The sequence below is a fragment of the Thermobia domestica genome, chromosome 11, assembly GCF_964235325.1.
Source record: "Thermobia domestica chromosome 11, izTheDome1.hap1.1, whole genome shotgun sequence".
NCBI classification, from domain to species: Eukaryota; Metazoa; Arthropoda; class Insecta; order Zygentoma; family Lepismatidae; genus Thermobia; species Thermobia domestica.
In genome coordinates, this window is record NC_137464.1 from 221,785,259 (window position 1) to 221,807,625 (window position 22,367).

Genomic DNA, 22,367 nt, shown 5'->3' on the forward strand with positions numbered 1-22,367 from the left:
TCGTATGTTGTGACCAGATAGATTTAGAAGTATCTAGTGTATATGGGGGAATGAAGAGTAGTTGTTAGAAGTCTGTATATTGTGACCAGATAGATATGGAAGTAACTACTATATAAGGGGGTATGGAAATTAATTGTTAGAACTTCGTATGTTGTGACCAGATAGATTTAGAAGTATCTAGTGTATATGGGGGAATGAAGAGTAGTTGTTAGAAGTCTGTATATTGTGACCAGATAGATATGGAAGTAACTACTATATATGGGGGTATGGAAATTAATTGTTAGAACTTCGTATGTTGTGACCAGATAGATATAGAAGTATCTAGTGTATATGGGGGAATGAAGAGTAGTGGTTAGAACTCTGTATATAGTGACCAGATAGATATGGAAGTATCTAGTGTATAGGGGGGATGAAGAGTAGTTGTTAGAAGTCTGTATATTGTGACCAGATAGATATGGAAGTAACTACTATTAATATATATGGGGGTATGGAAATTGTTAGAATTTCGTATGTTGTGACCAGATAGATGTGAAAGTATCTAGTATATGGGGGGAATGAAGAGTAGTTGTTAGAACTATCTATATTGTTGAAATTGTAATAAGGAAAGAGTATACTTCGTTTTTTAACATCCAATTTAAACATAATTTGCTCAATAAAAGGCACTCCTAAAGTAATATGTTGACCACTGGAACATTGTTCGTTTGTATACGCGCAAACAGTTAACTCTTGCTTATTAATTCTTAAGGGAAGCAAACAATATTTATGCAGGGGTGCCCACAAGGGGGGGCTATGACGCAAACTGCGTCATTGAAATATTTGGGGGGGGGTAAAAATCTATATAAATATGTTTGAGAGGGTGTAAAAATTAATCTAAAAGATTTTTTTTATGAAAGAACACCTACAGATAGGCAATTGAGGGGGGGGGTGCGTCATGGACATGAGGGGGGTGGGCACCACTGATTTATGTAACATTAAACGATAGTTTGTAGCAGTACGTCCCATATCACGTTGTAGTAAATACTCAAACACTTCGGTACTTAAAAAATTAATACTTATAAACACTTGAAGCATTGTGCAAACCTGCAAAGTATTTATTATTATACACACCAACTTCAATAATATTATTATACACGCCTTTCCCAACTAATGGATGTAAGGTTCATATATCACAGCCCGAGGTTCGAATCTGCTGAGTATCAGAAACCTCTTGAAAATTAGAAACCTGTCCTTTTTGGAAATTACTTTTCCCCGGATAGTGTGCTTGCCGAGGGATGTCATCCCTCATGTACACTCATGTCCAAAATTATTGCCGCATATCTATAAATATGTTATTCTAGGAATATAATTTGATAACGAATTCGCCCGGTATTTCTTATAATGTTCGTATGTGTATAATCGGCAAAGACATGTATGTGGCAAATTTCATGTCAAAAGAGCAGTAAATAAGAACAATAAAACAAAAATAAAATTTTCTTGTCCATTTAGTAACATTTTAATTTACTCATTATAATTTTCGTATTTATAATTTTTTTCCTATGAAATTTACCACAAATATACATTTCCCGACTATACACGTACTATCAGTATTAAAAGTATCCTGCAAAATCATTATCAAATTATATTCTTACAAGAAGACAGTTATAGATATGCGACAATAATTTTGGACATGAGTGTACGTGACGGCTAAATGGCCATAGACGCCGAAAGCCCAGAAATCTTTTAAAAAATTCTAAAAAATACATTGAAAAAAACTCCAACCAATACGCACCCGATTTGAAGTCATTCTGACAAACTGCAGAAGGAATTCAAATCACGAAGCAAAATATGACGTCATATCGTGTTCAGTAGTACCTCAACAGTAAACCAATAATACAAAATCTAACCAACTGAACACAAGAATAAGAACATATTTTAGAGAATTCAAGTAGAATACACTACAGCTTCCATAGTTTTGAATATAGCATAGTTTAAAAGTCTAATATAACATGTTCTTCAGGGCCAAGTTAAGAATAATCTATACTTTATTGGTAGAAGATTTAATCGAATTATGAATTTCACGTTCTGCAGTAATGAATCTGGAGTTTCTCAACACAAAAAGCAAATTAACAATATGGCAGTGTCTTGTATTGCATCACCTTTATGAACACTTCTAATATTATTTTGATATGAATATATATTACATTGTTGTTTATTGTTTGAAAGGTCTTTGTTTTTTCTTCCTTTTACCGTTGTATGTATGTTTTTATACGTGATTCTTCTGCTGTAAAAGAATAATTGTATCGTAAATGTAAATGAGAACAATAGGTGAATTCGGCATCATACTAACAAAAAAAAAAAAAATCCCATTCTCCCCCCTTTTTTTAATGCATCTCCTGCCATGCATGCACAGACAACATTCACAATATTTTGAAGCACATTTGTGGTTATGTTGCATTCTCTTCTTCCCATCCACCTCTCCCTATTCTACATCCCCATTTGAACCACTGCTTTTTTCTCCTCCTCCTGTGTTTTGTAATTTATTCCACTCATCAGCACGTGTATTACCAACAACCAAACCACCCTTTTGCATATGAAACGCCCGTACTGCCTCCTACGTCGAGAAATGGAAACTAAAAGTTCTCGTAGGACAATATTACCAACCAGAGAATGGCTTAAAGAAAGTTATTATTATTACTATTATTATCACGTGTTAAACATCCATACAATATCTTGAGCACCCATTTTTTTTTTATTTTTTATTTTTTTTTTTTTTGTAATGGATGGGTCCACTAACGGAACTGTACTAAAAGGTGTTGATATGCCCATAACAATAACAGTTTAGAACCATATTTTATGTTCCGTCTCTCCTCTTCCCTCCTGTCTTTTGCATACCTTGTAGCCATATAGTCTGTTAGAGCATCTGCATGGTTACAAATACCGGTATTTCCATTTTAATGCTTTGCCTTGGAAGATTGTTTCGCAGTTAAGTAATCCGAATACAGATGGGGCTTTCGTCATAAATTTGCAATGTTACTGTTCCATTGTGGAAAATTCCAGCGATGAAAAGACAGTTATTGTAATTTATCTCAAATGTAGTTTTTCTTTCTCCATTTTGATAACAGAATCATCATATAATAAAATTTTAGTTCAAGTATTAACAAACATTAGCTATTACAAGTAAATACTATTTTCATTCTAGTATTATTTAACTCACTGCATCTAATGCTGGTAACATAATACAGAGTGCGGCAGCGTTCATAGCGTAATTTGACTGCCGTAGTACAATGACGTACTGCATGAATGTGTGCCAGCTCGTGCCGCATTCGTGTACTAATGAGCTGCCATTTCGAGTGTGACAATGCTATGGAGCGGTGGAGTGCACAGAATCGTGCCTTTGCTGTTGAAAGTTATTTCAAGAATAATGACTCTGTTAATTGCTACCCAGCGTCTATTTCGGCAACATTTCAACTTGGGACGTCATGGGAAAGTTCCACATGGACGGACCATTGTGAGGTGGGTACGTTCATTTCGAACAACAGGTTCTGTTTGGAATGGCAAACCGGGAAGAAGTGAAAGAACTGTGCTGATACCAGAAGTCGTGGAAAATGTTCGTGCTGCAATATTGCGTAGCCCAAAAAGATCTGCTCGTCGTCATTCGCAAACTGTGCATATGTCCGATCGCTCATTCAGGAGAATATTTCACGAAGATCTCCATTTTCACTCATATAAGCTGCAAGGTTGTTCAGGAAATTAGGCCTCGCGATTGGGTTTCACGAGAAACATTCTGTTTAACCATGCGCGATCTCCTTCGCCAAAATCCACAAATGTTGCACACCATTCTGATGTCAGATGAAGCTCATTTCGAGTTATGTGGTTCAGTGAATAAACAGAATATGCGTTATTGGAGTGATGTAAACCCGCATGAACTGCACATCAAGCCCTTGCACAGTTCTCGTATTACAGTGTGGTGTGGAGTAGCTTCCTTTGGGATTATTGGCCCTTACTTCTTCGAGGATGACAGCGGTGTGGCTGTAACTGTCACCAGTCAACACTACCTAAAGATGCTGCAAGACTTCGTTCTTCCCCAATTAGGTATGGTCGATGTGGATGTGGAACAATTATGGTTTCAACAAGATGGAGCGACCTCATATACAGCCAGAATTTGCATGGATTTCTTGCGACAGACATTTCTAGGTAGAGTAATTTCCCGTTTCGGTGACATTTCCTGGCCGCCTCGCTCACCTGATCTTTCATGTGCAGACTTTTTCCTTTGGGGCTGCCTGAAGCAAGAAGTTTTCCGAACACGCTGTACCACCATTCCTGAGTTGAAGGATTGCATCAGGACTGCCATCGGCAATGTCCCAGGGAATACGTGTAATTAATATCCTATTATGAACGCTGCCGCACCCTGTACAATAGAAATGTAATCTTTTCGGTTTAATTATTATCAATGTAATAATAATAATAATAATAATAATAATAATAATAATAATAATAATAATAATAATAATAATAATAATAATAATAATAAATATTCTGCCTATTGGTAGGTTTTGAGGCTACTGAGTTTCACTTCCTTTCGTAGGTTCAGGTTTAGAAATGCTTCTTCGTCCATGTTTCTCGATCGCCGCTTCCTGCTGCGACTCCATTCCACGCTCTTTCTGTAACTCGCAATATTTTCTTCTGTTTTTCAAATCATAGAGCAGTTGTGGTATTCTTTTCTGTATTTCTCGCTTTCATTCAATCTTTCCTTCTATGTCGTTACAATTTCTTTCCAAGATATGTCCAATCCAGTTGGTCTTCCTATGAAGGATGCTTGCTAAAAGTGTCATCCTCTCTCTTACCCGTGGTAAAACATCTTCGTTTGTTAACATTTTCTCCAACACCACATTTCGAAGTTCTCTAAATATTTCTTTAACTTCCGTAATATCCAAGTCTTCGAACCATATAATGCAATACTCCATATATAGCATTGACAAGCTTCTCCCTTAACCCTTAACTGTGCTGGTGGGGTATTTAAATACCCCACGGCCTCTTTTCGGCAACGTACTCTTTTCTTGTTATAGGCAGATGTCTCTGTTGTTTAGTTTAATTTCATTTTGCAGTGTGCTTGTGCATGTGACGCTGTTCGTACATCCTTACTGTTTTATATGTAATAATAATGCCTGATTGGAGTTTTAAAATACCCCAGGAGCACAGTTACGTAAGCTTTTTTCCGACATTAAATTTTACTTTCGCTCTCACAAGAAGTTGTTTCTGTTTGTCTTTTAAAATATAAAAGCTTGTATGTTTATGCTGAAAGTATGTCATAATGCTACGCGTAATAGCAAGCTTTTAGATGAGGGCGAAATCCCGATTATTCTTAGAACGAGTTAGAATCTGACACTGAATCAAATGCGGATAGTGTGTTTATCATTGAGAGTGACCATTCATCTTATACCAAGGGCGCCGATTTCTCTGTAAATTTGGCTGGGGGGATTCAGATGCAGAAGGTATATATATGAGAAGTTTAAGACAAATTGCATTCAAATTATGCCAAATATTGTATATTCATAAATACAATAGGTGGAACTTTGGGGAGCCCCGGGCCCCCCGTAATCGGCGCCCTTGTCTCCTACAGGAGAAAGTGAACACAGCTCATAATTTGATGATGACAATGATGGATCTTCAGAATTCTTCTATGGAAAGAATAAATGTTTTAAATGGAACAAAGGAGCTCCTTTTTATAAACGTACCAAATCAAGCAATATCATTGTTCACTTAACCTAGAACAGAAGGACATGCAAGAAGTATATCTTCAGAAGACACTGTCGGTTGTTGGGAACTTTTTTGCTCAGAAGGCATGTTACAAAGTGTTTTGGAAAACACAAATGTGAAGATTGAAGAAAAACATAGTAACTTTCGTGATCCCAAGCCATCGTACACAAGTGACTGACATGATAGAGATGCGAGCACTTACGGGTCTTGTTGCAATATATTGCAAGAAAAGGAAGAAAAGTATTTGTAAGGAACATCATTTGTACGTTTGTCCTGATTATGTGTAAACATGTCTGCAACTATTGCACGCATAAAGTGGTTACTATAAGATTTGTAGTGTAATTTTCAACGTGGGGTTTTCAGATACCCCACCAGCAAACATGACTTTTTTTTTTACCAGCACTGCTAGTTAGGAATGATCTTTTCTTGTTTAATGCTTCTTTGACAATGGCAATTCTTGACCTGATCTCTTTAGGGGAATAAGCGTCTCTCATCAAAAGACTTCAAACATGTTTAAATTAATTGGCTTCTTCAGCTCTCTATGTTCTACTCTGATCGATAAGTCGTGCTTCCGTGGGATAGTCTAATGACTTTCGACTAACTCTATGTTGATTTCCATTCGATATTGTTTCCCTGAGTCAACTATTACGTGTATATATATCATTTCCTACAGTCCGAGAAAACCCATGGACACAATGTTGTCCACCACAAACTTGGCCGGGATCGAACTAAGGACCCCACGCACCAGAGGTAAGCACTCTATCACTGAGCCACCGTGTCCACTTCTGTAATTACAGTGCGGGGAGCTTTTCAACTAAAGTTTGCTATTTCACCTAATAAAAATGATCCTGATAGAAAGACTATCTTACAGTGGGGCGAGAATTTACACACAATGGGTTCAGCGTTGAAACAAATCATCTAGCCGACCTAATAGTGCTCGTATGCTTGCGAATGTTGAGGCTGGGAAACAGTTTGTTTTACAGTTCTCAAAACTTTTGCAAGGAAACTTGCTTCATCTGTTGAGTTCATCTGCAGCTTGAGCTTGCTGCATCTTGAAAGTGCAAGAAGAATTTTGCTAAATCCTGCAATTCCACCCTCATTACAAACTGTTATATTAAAAAAAAAAACATTCTATCTGGAATAGTTTTGGTTCTGTTAGCCTTTAATTGTAGGAATTTGTTTTTGGTCACCCTGTATTAATCGTAGTGTAGTTAGTCGACCACTTACGATCACCAGCATTTACGACAGGGCAAAAGTAAGTTAAATGGTTATTTATTATCAAAGACCTATATTAATAACAAAAGAAATAATAAATAGCTTTATCACTAATGCAGGAAAGCTGCTGTGACCAAGATTATAGAAATACATAAACAATTTTGTATATGAAAACATTATACACTTACTTTGTAATTTTATAAATAAATGAAAGATAATCAGTATAATTCACTTGAGTTCGTACAACCAAATTTTGTACGAATTCTGATTCAGTGTATTAGCAAACCAAATCGTCGGTGGATGATTGATCAAAATGTTATTTTATACTGAATCATTAGTATGTTTTTAATTGGAGTTCAGTGTCTCTTTCAGCAGCGAGGCTACAAACCAGTAGCCAGCCCAAAAATGTAGGAGGGCGGCTAAAGTTAGGGTGCCCGGCCCCCCTATACCCTCCTGGATAGGGCCTGCGAGGCTATATAAGTCGTGGACATACATCTTAACGTGGAATTCGAACCACACGAGCTCTCACTGGGAAGACAAATAATTATTGTTACAATTTTGAAAGATGTAAAGAAACTATTCTCTATAAAGCGTACATTGTATTCGGTAATGGGGGGGGGATTTGCATCATTAATTAGTTTGAATATCTTAACATTCTCCCGACACACCATTTGAAAATTGCTGATTTAGAAGAGTTAAAACATGGTTTTTGACAAGAGAAAGATTCCTAGGTAACGTAAAAGAAAGAGCTATTAAAAGGAATGTAATGACCCACTTGAGAAGCAGTGCTACGTAGACTTGGAAGGAATTCCTAAGTGGAAATCGGCAGGTTCTTTCAATTACTCACCAGATAACGGATACGTGACTCGAATCTCGGAACCTTCGTGGCTTTTAAATTAGATGTTCCATCTTATTCCCTTTCCGGATCTTTTTTTATTATTTTTATTACTAAAACTAGTATTTTTATTACTTGTGTAGCATTTAACCTGTAATATTCTAAACATGCAAAAATTTTCCGTATCTTCAGTAACAAGGATGAATAGATTATTTGTTTACAATCAACAACGTTACCTCACCCACTTATTTAAAAAAAATCACACAAAGGATTAGAAGACATTCTCAAAAGCTGTGTAACAATGAATTACAGATCACTTACTATAAAAGAGCTTTTATTACACTGTTTTAGCACATCAAACATTGTGTTTATGAAGATATAGTAAAGTTATGTTACTGTGATAAAGTGTGAGTAAAACAATTTTCATATATTACTTGTTTGATCTGCCATCTGTTCGAAACTTGTAGCGTTTTGTAAAATTACAGTTTTTAACATACAAACGTAAAATGTAAATTAAAAAAAAAAAAAACTGGAGTCTTGTGAGAAAAAAAAATTGATGATGAATTTGAATTCAGCACATCAAAATCTATAATAATCAGGTGTCAGTGCGTCTGTACCAAAAACGCTGTTATCAAGCGTAATGTTTATCATATTATACGTTTCTGATGTTTTTTATGTTCTCTAAGAAAACGCCAGAAGCTTAAAATGATTTAGCTTAAGCTTTTACTGTAATACAATATTGCTTATAATTATCTGTCCATTAAATGCAAGTTTGCCTTAAATATATTTGCAGCATATTATACAGTATTACGAGAGTACAATACTCCAATCACAACATTTTGTAATCAGGTATATACACTATATTATAATGGGCTACTTATTCACCAAATTTCGTTTAGATTCAGCCAATACTTACTGAGATAGAAGTTCCACAGCAAAACTGATCCAATCCGAGCCTATACAGGGCCGGATTTAGCATTTTGGCGCCCCTAGGCCCAATATTTTTTTTCCGCTCCTAGTCTGGTTAAAGTTACTTTCTTAAAAACCTTCATTAAAAAATATCAGGCCTATATGTTAATTGCTTAAACACCACTCCATGATGCAATTTTATCTTTAACTTTACCAACAATTATTTGTTCCAATGAACTTCAAAATCAGAATGCTTTATTAGCCTGATTTTTTTAAACAATTCAAAAATATGTTAATTTATGGCTATTTACTTGTATTTCTAGATATTTTTTAAAAAATTTTTCTCTCGGCCGTGCGCCCCCTGGGAGCTTGCGCCCATAGGCCCGGGCCTACCGGGCCTATTGGGAAATCCGGCCCTGAGCCTATCCCTGGCGGACCTCGACCACCAAATATAGCGAGTGTTACTCCTTATACGATGGACTATTTACCAACCAAACTCGGTTCAAAGTCGCCAATAGTTACCGAATAAAGTACATAAATAGGGCCTACATACATACATACATAATACATACACATGCACACATACACACTATATATATATATATATTCATACATCCAACATTTCCATTAAAAACAAGTCTGAAACCATCTGTATCTTCATTATCAATGTCCGTACGACGTATATTACTGTTTTTTTTTGTTTTTTTTTTTTTACAAAAGAATTAATTTTGTATTTGAATACCAATTACAGTTTCTGAGATACATGAGAAAATTAAAATATACATATATTAGATACAACCATAAGTAATTACATAAGAATTGTAAAATAACAATGATTATTAAAAAAACTGTTAATACTAAATCTGCTTTCAAAGGCTCCAACCTGTCATGTTATGTCACTGTCTTGACGTACGATATACCATTCATGCCGTTTTTTTTTTTTTTTCATATAAACTTATGGACTGTGAGCTGTCTCTCCATACTCCTTGCTCGGTTGCTACATAAATTGATGCACCAATGATGTCTGTTTTTACTCCTAACCTCCCTTCTCCGCAATTACAGAAGAAAGACTTCTTCTAGCTCTTTTCTAGTGGGTAACGTTCCCATTATAACCGACACGTTCCCACGTTGAATGGCTATGCTTATGCGTTGAATCAGGAAACTTTTTGCTCGATTATCTCCTGATTTAATTGATAGACGGTGGCCGATTTCTTTTATAAATTTGAGGCCTCCTTCTTCCCAAGAACCGCTAGACTCAATTGCTATTGCGACAAAGCAATAGTTATCGAGTAGATTGCTATATTTATTCCTTTTTTCTTTCGCTCTTCGAGCAGCTACGAGTCCAGCTTGTACTGAGGCATATTGTAGGTTGGAGGGGGCATAGGTGTCTGAACATGTGAAGTTCCAAATCAATGCCTTTCCTTTCTTCCAAGGTACTAATGTCATACCATCGGGTCTTTTCCCGTCAGATCGGCTGCATCCAATCGGTTCCCCCACTGCTGGGATCCCTGCTGATATTAATGCTCTTAATATTATGTCATTTACACTTGAATGACGTGGGTGTATGCCTGCGCTGCTTTTGCACGACAAACCGTGTAATCCTTTTTAATCTACAAAGGTGCTACAAATGGGGCAGTGGTGTGGTTCACATATATCTGCTCCCAACCGTAGTGCAACTGATACTCGGAAGCTCTCATTGGATAGGTGTAGGCCCAGAGATGGTGATGGTAGAGCTTGAAGCCATGCACCGTTTTCTGGGGACATGACCGCTAAAAGTCTGGCTTTATCTTCGATGTTATTTGTAGTCTGCAATAAAGAAGCTGCATGGCAATTAACGATGGGCTCGTCCCAAGCCGACATTTAGCTATGCAGTCCATCACATCTGGATTGGTGATTTCGTCGTTATCCCATTGAAGAAGTGAACTAATATATATAGGGTGTCTCAAAAGTACTGGTAAAAATGAAACCACAGATTCCTGGCACCAAAAGAAGAAAAAAGTTTATATGACCTATAGTCCGGAAGTAGACAGGGGCGGAGCAAGACAGCTTCGAATGTGGAGGAAAGAATTTCACATCTGGCGGTGGAATAATGATGGGAGCTAGGGCGGGATTCATAAATACATAAAGATCATCTTGACTTGACATGTTAAACGTATGTTACATAACTGCACCAGGGATTGTCCATACGCCATTTAGGGATTTACCGAATGTCTGTACGGCAGGGGTATTGAAATGGTGCAGTAAAGATGGAAATCATACAAAAAAAAAGTTATCTGTGGCAGGATTGCACGCACATGTACAATGGGAGTCAAAGCAAAGATCACTTCGCATGGTTACATAATATCAAGGGACAATGAAAAGTGGTATACCAGATAGAAACTTGCAGATAGGGGCTAGAAATAAGAACAAGTATAACTAGTCGTGTAATGTAATGAAATAACAGGCAGAATATACAGCGATTTACTTTACTTGTAACGTAGTATCTTACACAGAGTAGCACTACAAACTACTAGGTCATACGTACTAAAATAAACGCACCTACAGAAGATATTCAAAGTGCTGTCTCCCCGCATCTATGCAACGTGTTAATCGCATCGCATCATTCCCAGTGTGTTCCGTAACTGTTCACATGTATCTTCAATGTTGGTTTTGTAAGTAGGCAAGTTCCTTTCCCTAAGTGTGAAGTTTCTTTCCCTTCATATTGGAAACTATCTAGCTCCGCCCCTGTCCACTTCCAGACTATAAACTATTTTACTTGTTTTTGGTACCAGGAATCTGTGGTTTCATTTGTACCATTACTCCTGGGATACCATATATATATATATATAATATACTTGGCGTGAAACTATAATCTCCCATATGCTTACGCCGGGGGCGATACTAATAATGACTCAGTGGTAGAGCGCTTATCTGTGGTAGAAGAGGTCCCTGGTTTGTTCTTAAGTTTTCTCGCCTTTCTTCCCACATTCTCATTCCACCAACTCATTCACAATCATTCAAATTACTGAATTTATTCGTTAATGTATGACTTCTTTTACGTGACGAAGTTATGGCTCTACATCCTTTCTCCGAGCACTTAACCACGTGCTTATATTGATTTTTAAAACATGAATACACAAAAAAATATAAATAATTACAAAAGGAAAGTATTTAAATAACATAGAAATCAATAGGCTTCTTAAATAATGAAAATAATTAAATACTACCAAACATAAAACCAAATAAAATACAGTGTACAAGAGAAGAAAGAAAGAAACAAAAATAAGAGACGTCTTTGTGGGAAGAATACAATCTACAATCAAAGTAATATAGAGAAACATTAATTAAATATTGTATATTGCGGTACTAGAAATATATTGTAAGGATCTCCATCTTTGAGTGCGAGCACATGTTATTCGTGCAACACGTGTTATTGTTTACAAGCATAAGTGCAGCAGACGATACACATAAAACCACGAAGACACGAAGACAGCACGACGGGAACCGAAGAGGAACGAGCCACCCAGGCATGGCCTATAAAAATGGATTTGAAAGGACAAAAGTATCAATCGACCACTGATCACTTAACCTACACCTGCTCCTCAGGTTGCTCTGTACGAAGGAATACTACCTTGCCTACATCTCTGTAGGCTGCCATGAGCTAAAGGGGTTCCCGTGTAAAACATTTCCTTCCTCCACTTCATTGGTCATAAGGAAGATTTTAAGACGTTCATTTTGTAGATACAAAGACTATTTGTAATATTTTTATAAAATAAGGTGAAAGGCTAGAATCCCGGACTGTCATTGAATATTACAATAGGTATATATTAAATTAACAATGGTTAATAATTAGATGTGTGTTCATTCATAGGTAATCAATAACTTGGTAAGACGAAGATGACTCGTGGGACACTAATATCTGTATCTTTGCTTAAGAGAAGGGAATTCACATATTTTTAAAAATTTGGCAACTGTTAAAACATTATGAATTAATTTTGATAAACTGTTCCAAAGTCGTGTAGTACTTACTGTGAAGAAATTAGAGCATGAACCAGAACTATGACTGGGTATGGAGAGCAAGAAACTGTTTGGTGATCTAATGCTCCTATTGTTAAAAAAAATCCGATAAATATAAGAATCTGTGCTAGATATGGTGGTTCTGACGTAGTATTACCCATCTCTCTTAATCTACAAAACATAATTAAAGTAGATACGATGTTACACGTTAAATTTCATTCCATTTTAGTAAATTTTACATATTAGACAAGTGCATGGCTATTATTATCACACAAAAATAAGATTCCTTAAGTTTCATTGGGTTAATTCTTAAGGCGCTGATAGTTCGTTACTTCACTAGAATACAGTGTACCTTGTACAACGCAAGGATTTAAAGGATTACTGACAAGGAACATAATACTCTAAAACAGGAGGCAACCTGGAATTGAAAAGTGGAACTTACTCTAAAAGAGAGAACGTACGAACATAAATGTTTAACTTTTATCTACTCTTCGCGGTTACGAATTTTTTTGGCTAGAAATATTTTGTTAAGGAATGTGTTCTTGAACATTCTGTTTGTTCATCTACTACAAGTTTGTTTTCCCACAAAATTCCACAAAAAAGAAGTACTTTTTGCGTCGTTGTTTGCTTCTCTCTACCTACATCATCACCACCCACAAAAGTTCCTCTTCAGGATATTTGCGGATTGTTGATTTTCATTTTGTTTCCAAAGAAACTTCAGTCCCTTGAGGAGACAAGGGGGAGAAAGAGCGAGAAAGACGAATAGGTTTCTCTCATAGTCTCCACCAAAGAAATAATACAATTTTCTTGGTTAGAAATCGTCAAGTGCCTTGATGGTAGAGGTGTATTGTGGTGGTAGTATAATTTTCTATCGTTTTTTACTTTTTGTATACTTTCTCCTCTTTCTCTTTCCCTCTCACTTTCTTCTGTTTTCAACTGTAATCTTTCTAGTCCTCTTTCCATTTCGTTAGAAAATCCCTTCCTTATTCCTCTCTTTCTAGCTTTCCTTTTGTGATATCTGATTTTTTTTATTATTTAGTATTGCTTCAAGGCAAAAAGAAGCTCCAACGCATAAAGTACAACACTTGGTTTCACTCTCCGTGCGTTGGGAAAACTCCCAGAACACAGTGCTTTCCGAAACCCTTGTTCATCTTTCTAATTTGATTATCTGCTACCCAGAACCACTAGTCTTGGAGGATAATGCGGGTTTCTTAGTTTAACCAGAGTGAGAGTTTCTAACTCTCACACACAATAAATATATATATATATATATATATATATATATATATATATATATATAATATACTGAATCCATCCACAGCTATAGCACTTTAGCACTTTTCAGTCATTACTCTACTGTTTTTTCAAGAAGTAACTAACTGACTGGGTTTCTTTTAATAATGAGAGTCGTGTACCTTTGGCCATACCTTGGGAAATAACCGAGAGATTTCCATCTGTTGTTCCTGCATAAGTAACTTAATTCTGGTTTCTCTTTTTCTTTCCGTGTCTTTCTTTCTAGAGAGAGATTTGTAACTGTATAGGAAGGTACAGTATTATGAAAAGCCCTTGTGGCTTGTTTAATCATAGGGAATAGAAACTTAAATAACAGCGTTGCTCAAACTATGGTCCGTGGACTAAGCACTCCTCAAAGTCTAGGCTTAGGGTTCTCTTAGAGAATTAATTTTGTTTATTTAAGTGGCGAAAGTTTCGTTAGTCAAAAACAGTACAGATTCGTGGAACGTGAAAACTAGAAATTTCATTCCATTTCATTTTTATGCTAAGAAATAAAAACAGATATACGTATATATTGTGTATTGAGTCCAATGATAGAAACTCACTTTCTAGGGTTGTCCACGAGATGAAGCGAGACGAGACGATCTTTTTCAATGGAAACAGATACACTTTTCGAGACGAGATAACCTCAAAAATCTTGTCTCACAGACAGCCGAATTATTATGATTTCTTTTGCGGAGTCAAGAGAATTGTTTACTTAGGATTGCATTTTGAAGGAAGTCATTTAGGGATAAAAGCAAGGATAATTTACTTAAAGTAGGAAACATTTAACCACTTTAATGAAATGGGATTAGTCTTTTGTTTTCGCTTACAAAATAGCGATTTCGCTTGACTTTGTTTTTTTTCCTTTCTAAGGTCAATGATTTGAAACAATTTTGGGAGAACTTCAACCTTTGAATTTTATCAAGATGTTAATTTTAAGTTAATTTACATAACTATCTTATCTATTGAAATTTCATATTTGGAAATGTTTTCATATGTAAATCAAAAATCAGAATAAATTAATGACAACATTCTTCCTTTTGTTTTGCAGTTAAAAGCATTCTACGTTGATCTTTTGGTACCGTTGGAAACGAATCTTGAAAAAGACACGAAAGTCGTGCAGGTAAGTGAGATTCTAAAATTCATTTGAAACTTATTTCGTTTATAAGCAGGTCTACCTTAAATGATTATCCAGACTTTGAAGTACTATTTTCCAAAATATCACACATACAGAAATCATTGTTTCATTAAAAGAAACGGGAACAAGGAACGGACATGAACGTGTCATCCGGACATCCGAATCAAACCTGGTCCATTAGATAAACATAACAAAGATATGTTCGTACATAAAAAAAATTACGTGCCGTAGACAATGGAGTAAGTCCCTGGGGCCCATCAACCCTGATAGTATAAAGAGAATTGTAGACTCGCAGCGAAATAGCTATTGCATCAACGCTGTTCATTGGAAAGTCATGGTTTATAGTTTATTCTCTTCAGCATGAAACAAGCTTTCCAGAAACGCCATGTAATAGGGCCCATAACGTACTTGAACGGAGAACATTGTGAGAATGTCGGCGAAATTCCCTCCAGAAATCCCTCCTATCAACTTTAGACCCCTCTGGAGTGACCCCGGGTAAAAGCACACAATCCAAATGTATCTCGAAAAAAAAATACTATAGAGAATAAGAAATGTGTGTAGTGTGTTTTGTATTGATAGACACAATAGGTATGAGGAAATATTGTGTATTGGTATACAAGCTTTTCCCTCATATCACTCACACGAGGGCAGTGCGTTCATAAAATGATATACTATATAATAACTTGAGGGCAGTACAATTACGAAATGATATACCACATGATAACAAGACGGCAGTGCAATTACAAAATATATTACATAATAACACGAGGACAGTGCAATTATTATAAAATGATATACCACATAACATGAGGACAGTGCAATTAGAAAATGACTACAATCTAGTTAAAAAGGAATTTTACATCAAAAAGTTTGGAAGCATGATTTTGTCACCAACGTAATGTTTAGAGAGGAAGTAACATGTCATTTATCTGGGTCATTTTATAAAGTGTATAGTACGCAATACTTGAATATATACAAGTGCCGCTTAAACGTGATACACCGAATCTTAACATTTGATAGAGTATCTTCTGTACGATTTCACAGACCTTTATATGGACTGTTTCTTCTCCACTAAAATGACTGTGACGGATAGCTTTCACCTGAAGATGTTCTAGTTGGGTTTATTCCACGACACAATACTGTCTCCAGAAAGAAATCTTTCAACAAGACGGAGCATCCTTCATTAAGACGTCGATATTCATCCTACCTGAAGGATGAAGTTACATTGCTGAATTGGGCCTGCTGTTACGGATTACTTCATTCGTTTTGCATATCTGATCTAACGTCGTGTGACGTCTTCCATTGGAGGTACGTTATGACTCGTGTTTACACATCCTTACAACTGGGAACGTTGGTAGAACTTAGGATATACATTATCACTACTCTGATGACCATTAACCGAAGAGTATTAGGATTCAAACCTTACTGCCACTTGCTCTTTTGTCATCTCGAGTGAACCATACAGAACATTTCTATGTACAATGTCAACTTGAAGAGTTTCCACTTCTTTTCGTGTATCAATCGTTTATATCTAATGTTTCGGAAAACAGTATTCTGAAGTCCAACGGATTGTCGTAATAACCATAAAACCCTATTTGCAGTAAATTTTAGATATTACTAATGTGTGAATGCGTTAGAAGAAAAATGCCTAAGTATTTTCGGTTCTGTTGAAACTTTTATTTCTACAGAGGCTGATTAATTGAGCCGAATTTGAATGTACCACATACTCAGGAAATGCCATGCTTCCACCACCGATCTCTCCCTCCCGTTGCAGTTTGATGAGAAGGGAGCATCTCTTACCCGTTGCAGCTCAGAGGTAGATAGGGGATGAGCAGTTAACAACTAATGAATTTTGCCTCGAGCTTTCCGTTTTTATAATCAGTCTTCGGAGGCGGAGCCTATGGAGGGGTCGAAGGGGTCTTCTTCGTATATCTTCATGTTCCATCGGTGGTGCCAATCGTCTGCTTGCTTGTGCTCGTGCCGAAGACGTGTTTTTCTTACTAATATGAAGTTATATTACAATATGTAATAGTTAGCGAGAAGCTGTTCTCTGCAATCAATTACGTGCCCTCCCCCCCAAAAATAATATAATCCATCTTCACTCTAATCTCTCTATTAAAACCTAAAAGTGTACTACCGCTTCCGGTTTCAAGAATAATTTAGATAATATCACGCCATATTAACCAAACTCCTTTACGTTGTGTACACGTGACATTACTACTTATTACTTTAGTGTGTGTAGTGATGGTTAAAAAGCAAACACCTACAAGGAAAGTTCAAAGAAAAGTGTTTTTTTTTTTAATAAACACAGATAGTAATCGAAGAAAATTAGAATTTTCTGTTGTAGACAGTTTTTATTATTTACCATTTCTTGTAATTTGAACTTTACCCCTCCCCCTTCTGTGCTTTGTGTGGTAACTTGAGAAACCTTCATAGTATTATTTGTTTTAGAAAATAAAAAAATAATATGAGTTAGAACAAGAGAAAGCAGAACAAACAGATTTAGAAGAAAAGGGAAGAATAAGATGTTGATGATAATTACAAAGCAGAAATAAAGAAACGCGAAACAAAGAAAAGAAAGCAAAAAAGAAAAGATTCTTTTATTTCGTAAGACAAATGGTAGAAATATTTCTTAGTTTTATCTATTACGATAACATAGATGCTGTGGCATTAGATCACGCATTATTTTACTCGTTCTTAATTTTAAAGAAGTTAAATATTGCAAAAATAGAAACTTTTATTCTGTGTATAATGTTACGAAAGAAGTTTTTAATTAGGGAAGAATGAAATTAAGAAAGTCAAAAGAAATGATTAACGATAAAAAGTTCTAGGAACAAAGATAAGAGCCTTCGTCGTTGTGCAATGAGTACCGCGTGTGGCCTTGGAGCAAGTGATTACGCCAGCTTTAATTTCTTCTGCCGATGAGGGAAAGCGGAGGGACATACATTTTTGGGAGGGCAGCTATTTTCTTTGTATAGCCTACTGAAGATAATAGTTTTATGCTACTTCACCTTCACTACAACATGTCTGTAGGGGGCGGACAATGCCACTGGGGGTGTTCACTTCCTTGCCCCCTAGAGCTCCTCCGTGGCTAAGCGGTTAGCGTACGCGCCTTTGGTGCAAGAGACCCGGGTTCGATTCCCGGCGGGAGCTCATGTGGTTCGGATTCCACGTTAGGTCCACGTCTCATATAGGCTAGCTGCTGAAAGGGACGCTAAACTGAAATTCAACTCAACTCCCTTGCCCCGTAGCGTCGTCACTGTTTGGAGTACGAGGTTTCTGGTTCAATTCCCAGTAGGAGAGCACCAAGCATATTACAATAGTTCAGATTACACTTCAAACTGTAACTATCGTCCCTCTGCTATAGCAGTTCCTTAGTGTTATCGATCGGTAGGTAAATTTTGATCCAGTAGTTTACCAGGGATACAATTAAATTCTTGACCGCATTATAAAATAAGCTGAGCTAATGTGACGAAACACCCTGCCGGCGAGAGATGATGTTTGTCCCACTCCTCAATGGGTGGATTACTGAGTCATTGGTTCTGGTAGTGCGTCCCACTTGTCAGTGTGCGAATTGTATGTTTCATTGGTTCTGGTATTGCACGTGTCACATGTTAACGGGTGGATTACGTGAGTCGTTGGTTCCGGTAGTACACGTTCCATTCCCCAATGGGCGGATTTTACGAGTCATTGGTGCTGGTAGCGCACGTCCCACTCCTCAGTGAATCGATTACACGAGTCATGGGTTCCGGTGGTGCACGTCCCACTCCTCAATAACAGGATTACATGAATCATTCGCTCCAGTAGTGCACATCCCACTCATCAATAGGCGGAATACACTCGTCATTGGTTTCGGTACTGCAGGTGCTACCTCAACCCTTATCTGAAGTACTGTAGGCAAGTAGGGATTGTACAGTAGTCCATGCTGGTTTCTACAGCTTTGCACATCATGAGTTGGACTCTCCCCGGTTGTGATCACACCGTGAGGTTCGGTATTCTACAGTGTTGTTATACCTACTGGCAGAAGAAAAGTAGAGTGTGAGTTTGCCTTGCAACGCTCTAGCGTCACACTGAAGATACTCTAGTACGACCAGACGTCCTTTATTTCCTGGGACTGTTCCTTCCTTCAGAAATCTGTCCTGTAACCCGAGAAAGATGGAAACGGGACGTACAATGTCTTTTTAAGAAAAAATAAAAGTTGATTTTTGGCTAGTAGTTACGTAGTATAGTTTTTACATATCCTTATATCAGGTAGTTGAACTTTGTTTGCAAAGATTTTCGAAATCTTGTAAAACAGTTTTTAATATTTTTTGAACAGATAGCTCATGTTTCAACATTCGATAACCTTCCGTGGTTTGATAATTAAAATTGCCGGTTCCAGACTAAACTTCCTTTGTATTCTTCACGTGTTATTGATATGATTAAAGGTCTTCTCCTTCACTGCCATGAATAATAACTAGCAAGATTGTGAAATTATACGTTTTCCGAGAATCCGGTTTCTTTTTATTTTCTTAGCCTCGTCACCTTGAGATACCGTTCTATTTTTATTCGCTAGGGGATTTGCCTCTACTTGTTGGTATAACTTGGAAACAAGTTTCGGACCATCGCTATAATGAGCGTATCGCATTATCCTTTCTCAAAAGGAGTTTTCAACGAAGCAATGGCTACCCACTATCCAACTAGGAGCTACATTAAAGCTATAAGGAGCTAAAGGGAGGGTGCAACATTCAATTCTCTACAAGTAAAGATATTACATTCTGTAAATCATATTCACGAAGAAATTAAATGTCGACTAAAAGCAGGGAATTCGTGTTACTATTCGGTTCAAAATCTCTTGTCGTCGCGAATTCTGTCGAAGAATTTGAAGCTTAAAATATATAAAACGATAATCATGCCTGTTGTTCTGTATGGTTGCGAAACATGGTCACTTACTCTGAGGGAAGAACATAGACTGAAAGTATTTGAGAACAAGATCCTGAGAAGAATATTCGGACCCAAGAGGAACGAGAATGGGGAATGGCGGAAACTTTATAACGAGGAACTACATAGTTTATACGGTTTACCCAACATTGTTAGGGTCGTCAAGTCTAGGAGGCTTAGGTGGGCAGGTCATGTACCTAGAATGGAAGAAAGTAGAAACGCTTTCAAAGTCTTGACTGGAAGATCCATAGGAAAACGACCATTAGGAAGACCTAGGCGCAGATGGGAGGATAATATTAAGATGGATCTCGCAGAGATAGGAATACAAAGTAGAAACTGGGTGCAGTTAGCTAAGGATAGAAGTCAGTGGAGAGCTTTTGTGAACGCGGCACTGAACCTCCGGGTTCCATAAGCCATAGAGTTAGTTAGTTAAATGTCCTGTTAATTAGCCTCGTTGCTGGCGAAGAACATAATTACAAATCAGTCAGTAAGTCTGTCAAAATTAAGAAGCAGTTCAGTATTTTGGTTACGTCTAGAGAAGTTTTAAAGATTTGTTTCGGTATAGTCTTGTATGCTACCTGTTCAATCCTTCTACTGTGTGCGCAAGGAAAGGTGGCTTCTGACAGTTCGGTAGAGCACGTGGAGCATTGGAGGCGCTGTTGCCAGAGGCTCAGCAACAGAGACAGCAGATCTGCCGACAAACTTAACACGTTTAACAAGTCGTCTCAGCTACCGGCAACAACGCGGTCTTCGTTGCCTAGAAAGAGCGTGGAGGAATAGTGCTATGATGGGCGAACAGTCCTCCCTCTCGTTTTGTTTGCAACGTATGTAGCTATCTGTCACAGGCCACCTTTGAGTAACTCGATAATAGCTATATGTATATCAAATACTATGTCTGTGTACTCATCACTGATCGTGCGTTTAAAATGACAAGGACGGAAACAGTTTTAGAAATAAATAACATTAGAAACTAAGTGTCATCGTAAGTTACGGTTCCATGCTTTTTTTGTGGATGTTTTATTAGATTATTTTCCTGTTTGATTTAGTCAAATTTTACAACTTAAATTTAATCTCTTCCACACTAACTATACCGATGTAAATCGATATATAAAACGTACAAAGGATATGTGTTAACAGCTACCTTCACAGTAAGACAAACCTCCATCAAGCCCTCGGATAAACTTGATATATAAAACCAAACCACTTGGTGTGACAACTCTTTGTGGGCTTTGGCCACTCCAGCGCCATCTGTTAGCGATCGGCTGAACTACATCCAGCCTACCGACTAACATGTGATCAGCGCGCTGTGTCACCATGTTCTTCAGAGGCATATCAGGAGTTTTCTATACCTAGTGACCATCACCTCTTTTATTCACGTGACTCCCCCAGTTTGCCTCACGACGTTGAGTAAACGCCACAAATTGGAAACCATTGGCCGGGAATCGAACCTGGGACTACGCCGACGTGTGTCCAATGCCATAACCACTTGGCTATGATGTCGGCAGACTTGATATACATTTGCAAAAGTTTTATATAATCTTTTTAGGCAGGATGGTTTCAGAAGATTTTTCTCCGGAGGAGGGGTATTTCAATACATTGAGAGTGAAAAGCAGTGTTACGAAAATAGTGGGGAACTATATTGAGCATAGTAGGATATATGGTCCAGGTTGGAAGGAATTTCCCTCGGCCACCCCATACAATCATCACAGGTTTGTAAGTCTTGTAAAATATTCTTAGAAAATAAAATTGTAATCTTGCGTATTGAAACGATGTTAGAGAAAAAGCAACAAAACTGATAACGTATGGCAGTGGCGTCTTTAAAGGAGGGCTTCCGGGCTTAAGCCCCCCCCACTCGAAATTTTATTTACTATTTTCAAGTAAATGAAATGTCTTGTAGAATTTTCACATTTCCTGGGATAAAGTTAGCAGAGCCCCCTCCCTTCCGAAACAAAATCATAAATACGCCACTGACGTATGGTAAACCGACATAACCTTTTTTTCTAGACTATTACATGCTGAACCAAGCCGAACACATTATTAACGCCTTCTAGTGCGTTGCTGTATGTGGAGTTAAAGTGGTTGAAACCAGTTAATATTGGCTATATTTTTGTGGCGAGTGTTATAAGTGTTTGCTTAGATAGAAAGTTTTTATTAACTATCTTCACGAGAACAACTATAGAAAATATAACTAACGAAAGGTAAATTATTAATTTCACTAAACCATTCATAGTTTAAAGTTTGAAGAGCACTTTTTTTTACTAAAATGAGAAATAAATTATTAATTCCATTACACTATATAAAGTTTAAAGTTTAAAGAGCTTAAGCTAATTTGATGTTTATTAC

The 22,367-nt window shown here is 37.1% G+C and overlaps 1 protein-coding gene across 2 annotated transcripts in view; it reads left to right on the plus strand.

The window, feature by feature from the left end:
- The window catches only part of IRSp53 (Insulin receptor substrate 53 kDa), a 1,174,063-nt gene that overhangs the window by 1,037,227 nt on the left and 114,469 nt on the right, over window positions 1-22,367 (plus strand). For both annotated transcript variants that reach the window (XM_081731708.1, XM_081731709.1), the window contains exon 5: window positions 15,018-15,089. In XM_081731708.1, coding sequence (XP_081587834.1) covers window positions 15,018-15,089 — 72 coding nt within the window. The remainder of the gene's footprint in view (window positions 1-15,017; window positions 15,090-22,367) is intronic.